General features: G+C 62.3%; 1 protein-coding gene across 1 annotated transcript in view; it reads left to right on the forward strand.

Moving 5' to 3' along the window:
- The first annotated feature begins 286 nt into the window (after nt 1–286).
- The window catches only part of PPRC1 (PPARG related coactivator 1), an 11,442-nt gene continuing 8,072 nt past the window's right edge, over nt 287–3,656 (forward strand). Inside the window, 4 exon segments of the mRNA XM_035893643.1 lie at nt 287–1,603; nt 1,746–1,901; nt 2,336–2,449; nt 2,821–3,652. Of these exon segments, the coding sequence (XP_035749536.1) occupies nt 1,421–1,603; nt 1,746–1,901; nt 2,336–2,449; nt 2,821–3,652 (1,285 nt within the window). The 5' untranslated portion in view covers nt 287–1,420.

Consider the following 3,656-nt stretch of genomic DNA (forward strand, 5'->3'; position numbering starts at 1 on the left):
GATGGGTGGATGCGGGGCATTGCCATGGGGGTCCTGGCTTTGATTCCCAGCCTGGTCCTGGGATGCCTGTGCTCTGAGCTTGTATGGGGCTCCTGGCTGTGCCATGGCCAGAGGTGCCTGCTCTGCCTGAGGGGGGCAAGTCTCTGAAGAGCCCCAGGGGCTGGGGGTTTCGGCATGTGGCTTTGGTGTTGCCATATTTTAGGAAGGACCCATTTAGTGAAATGCCGGCTCTTCTCCCCATGCGGCTTCCCTCTTGCCAGAAGGGGATTTCAAAGTACAGGCAGGTCTTGTGCAGGGATGGGGGACATTTTGTCCTGTGTTGGCTCAGGCTTGTGCAAGCTGCGGTACCTGTGAGAAACGCAGGTGAGCCACATCAGATGCGCATCCCTCAGGGTTCACCCAAATTCTCCCTGCGCCTGCTGTGGGGGGTGGACAGCTCGCTGCCAGCTTTGGGGGGGGAGTTGTGCTCTCCCAGGGCTCTGGCCTTGGTGCCCTTATCTTCCCTGCCTGCATTATCTCTGCCTAAGCCCATCTGCAAACAGGAATTCGCGTCCTGTCTCATGCCGGTGACACGCCTGCGCTGCCGCTCCGCTCCTGGCAGAGGCTGCGTGTCCGGCGGCTCTGCTTGGCTGGGGGCTGCAGCCCCTGCCCTCGCCCGGCGTCTCGCTTTGCCTGGCTTTTCCTGGCCATCCTGCAGCACTGGGCTGCGTGGCACCGCAGAGTGCGGTGCAGAGACCTTTCCTAAGTTAACCTGGCATTACCCAAACATCCCTGGAACTGGCTGGGGGTCTGGAAAAGTCGTGGGGCTGGGAATTTGAAGGAAGAACAGCAATAAACCCAGTTTGGTCCTGGATCGCAAGCACAGCCCGTATCCTCTTGCAGCAGAGGTGTCGAGGTAGGGCCCTGGCAGTGGCAGCCGGCTGCATCTCTGTTGCTGACTCCTGCGCTTTTGTTATGAATTTCGTAATGGTTTTGGGCTTATCTGAAGCGCCGGCAGCCGGAGTCGGAGGAGCGCGTGACAGTCTGTGGGGGGGGGGGAGGCTGCCTCTCCCCCCGTCCAGCGCGAGCGATGTGTGGTGTTGGGCAGAGCCTGGGAATTGCTGCAGGTTTATCGATTCTTCTTTCCCAATCCTGTAACTGTGGAGTGAATTGGGCGGGAGTTTTTGGTGTGGAGGCATCCCTGGTAATGGGAAGGGTCTCGGGCTGGAAGCAGCACGGGGCTTTGTGCAGTGGGGCGGACCAGCCAGAACCTTTCCTGAAAAGCAGGGCTGGAAGGTCCCCTGTGCCATCTTCTGACCTGCAGTGCAGCCGTGACCTGCCTGCCCCCCCTCCGTGTTTGGGAGTGCTGGGGATGCAGCAGTGAGCTTTGCGGCTTGTTAGGAGGCCACCCGGGCTGCGGAGGAGATCAGGTCGTGGTGCTATGCAGAGTGTTTACCTGGCTCCCCGTGCTCCTCGACAGTGCTTTTCCCTCGAGGAAGATGACCTCAACTTAACATCACTAGACGCAGAAACCATCTTGGAGGCGGAAGAGATCCTGGGGACGATGCAGAACTATCTTGACTCCTCTGTGATCTCCATCATCGAGGACCTCTCTCTGAGCGAGGTGGGAGCCCACGCGTGGGTGCGGGAAGCAGCAGCCGGGCTGGCTCTGCCTGTGGCGTGGGTGGGGGTGGCAGCAATGTCCCCCATGGCTGGGTCCCCTGGCTGTGCCCTGCCGCCCCCTGAGTCAGCCCCTGCCCTTGCAGCAGAGCAAGGCCTGCCTGGATGCGCAGAACGAGCTCTCCCTGCTGACTGCCATCACCGAAATCCTGGACAGCACGGACGACGAGACCCTGTCCCCCTTCGATACCATCATGGATGCGGAGCTGCTGACCTCGCCTCGGGAGCGGGAGAATCCCTCGGTGAGTTGTGGGGCAGAGCCAGCCCAACCCCAAAATGGGTGGGAAGATGCTCAGGTGGGATTCTGCCGATCCAGTCCTGCCAGGTCCTGGCATGGGGTGCCCCAAGGTGGTGGCATCCTGGTCCCCAGCACCCTGGGGCAATCCCTGTGACCAGCAACATGAGAGAAAGGCTGAGCCAGCCCTGGGGCTCCTGTGTGGGCTCATGGGGCCATGCCTTCACCTTGGGTCTTGGTGTAGAGCCAGGGATGTGCCAGAGGCTCTGGGAAGCAGCCTGTCGCCCGTGCACCACCAGCGGGGCTGTGTGCGCCGTGGGTGAAACGGGGCTGAGCTTGCTCCTGGGGTCTGCAGGACAACATGCATGGCTGCTGCAGGGCCAGGGGTGGCCTGTCCCCTCAGGTTTCTGCTGCATCATGCTCCATCTGCCTTCTCTCCAGTTTCAGAAGTTTCTCAGCTTATCCCGGCCATCACTGGAGTGCGAGAGCCCTGCCCTGGAGCAGCCCAAGGCTCTCAGGCCTCTGAGCAGCAGCAGCATCCCTGCAGTGGGGAAGGTGAGCAGCTGAGCAGGGGAAGCTGAAGGAGCGGTGCTGGGGTGGTGCTGAGGGAGCTGTGTCCCTGCTGCTGCCCCCCAGCCCCTGCCTGCCTACCCAGTGCAGGCATCCTCTCCCAGAAGCGATACCTTTGCAGAGCACCAGTGGCAGTGGGAGCAGGGGCTGCCCTGGCTGGTGGGTGCTGTGGGTGCCCCCACAGGGACGGCAGGTTTCCCACTCTGTTGTGTCTTACTGGGGGTGTCAGATGTGTTCCAACTTTTCATCTGCCATGGGGTTTTGCTGCAGAGTTGCAGCAGACCCACAGCTGGCTGTGCCTGGGGGTCTCAGGGGAAAGCCCAGGAGCTGACACTCGCTCTGGTTCCCTTTCCCAGACCGACACAGACCTGGCTTGGGACCGTGCCACTCATGGCCTCGAGGCCCCAGTGCTGCCGAAGAAGCAAGTCTGCAGCACGCCAAGGGTGGAGAGGAAGCTGGGCAGGCACCGGGCCCGAGAGCAGCCCCTGCCACAGCGCAGCGATGGGGAGGAAGAGGAGGAGGAGGCTGCCTTGAGCCTGGAGCTAGGCAGCAGGATGGAGGCTGCCGAGTTTTGTGTGAACGGGGCTGGGGTGGCACTGGAGGAGCATGAAGACCCCTGCATCATCAACACAAGCGACGTGTCCCTGAGCGAGCTGGTGAAGTCCATGCACCCCTACTGCCTGCCCACTTTCACTGTGTGCCTGGACCCTGAGGCCGAGCCCGTGGCCAAGGAGATCCTGAGCGGTCCCGTCTTGCTGGAAATTGTGCCTGGCGAGGGGGAGAGCGTGGAGATCCCTGTGGTGCTGCAGCCTCTGGCCCCCGGCTTCCCCAACCAGGAGCCCCAGCTCCTGGGAGCAGAGGAGGGTACCGGAGAGTCAGTCCCAGAGGATCAAGAGGAGCTGCCAGGAGCTCCAGCCCAGGAAAGCGGGAAGGAGGAGAAATCGCCTGGGAAGGAGCCCTCCTGCACTGCCCAAGAGAGCGTGTCCCCGCCGGAGACAGCAGCACCCAGAGCCTGGAGCCCTGACGGCAGCTCCCGGCGCAGCGCAGAGGCACCGGCAGGCAGCAAACGTGAGGGCACCGAGAAGGGACGTGGCCGTGAGAGAGCAAGGAAAAGTCGGAAAAAGAAAGCAGAGGAGGACCAAAGCGAGCAGGCCAGGCCAGGCAGGGACTGCATGGCCCACCGGCTCCGCTC

The sequence above is a fragment of the Egretta garzetta genome, unplaced genomic scaffold (assembly GCF_000687185.1).
Source record: "Egretta garzetta isolate BGI_Z169 unplaced genomic scaffold, ASM68718v1 scaffold135, whole genome shotgun sequence".
NCBI classification, from domain to species: Eukaryota; Metazoa; Chordata; class Aves; order Pelecaniformes; family Ardeidae; genus Egretta; species Egretta garzetta.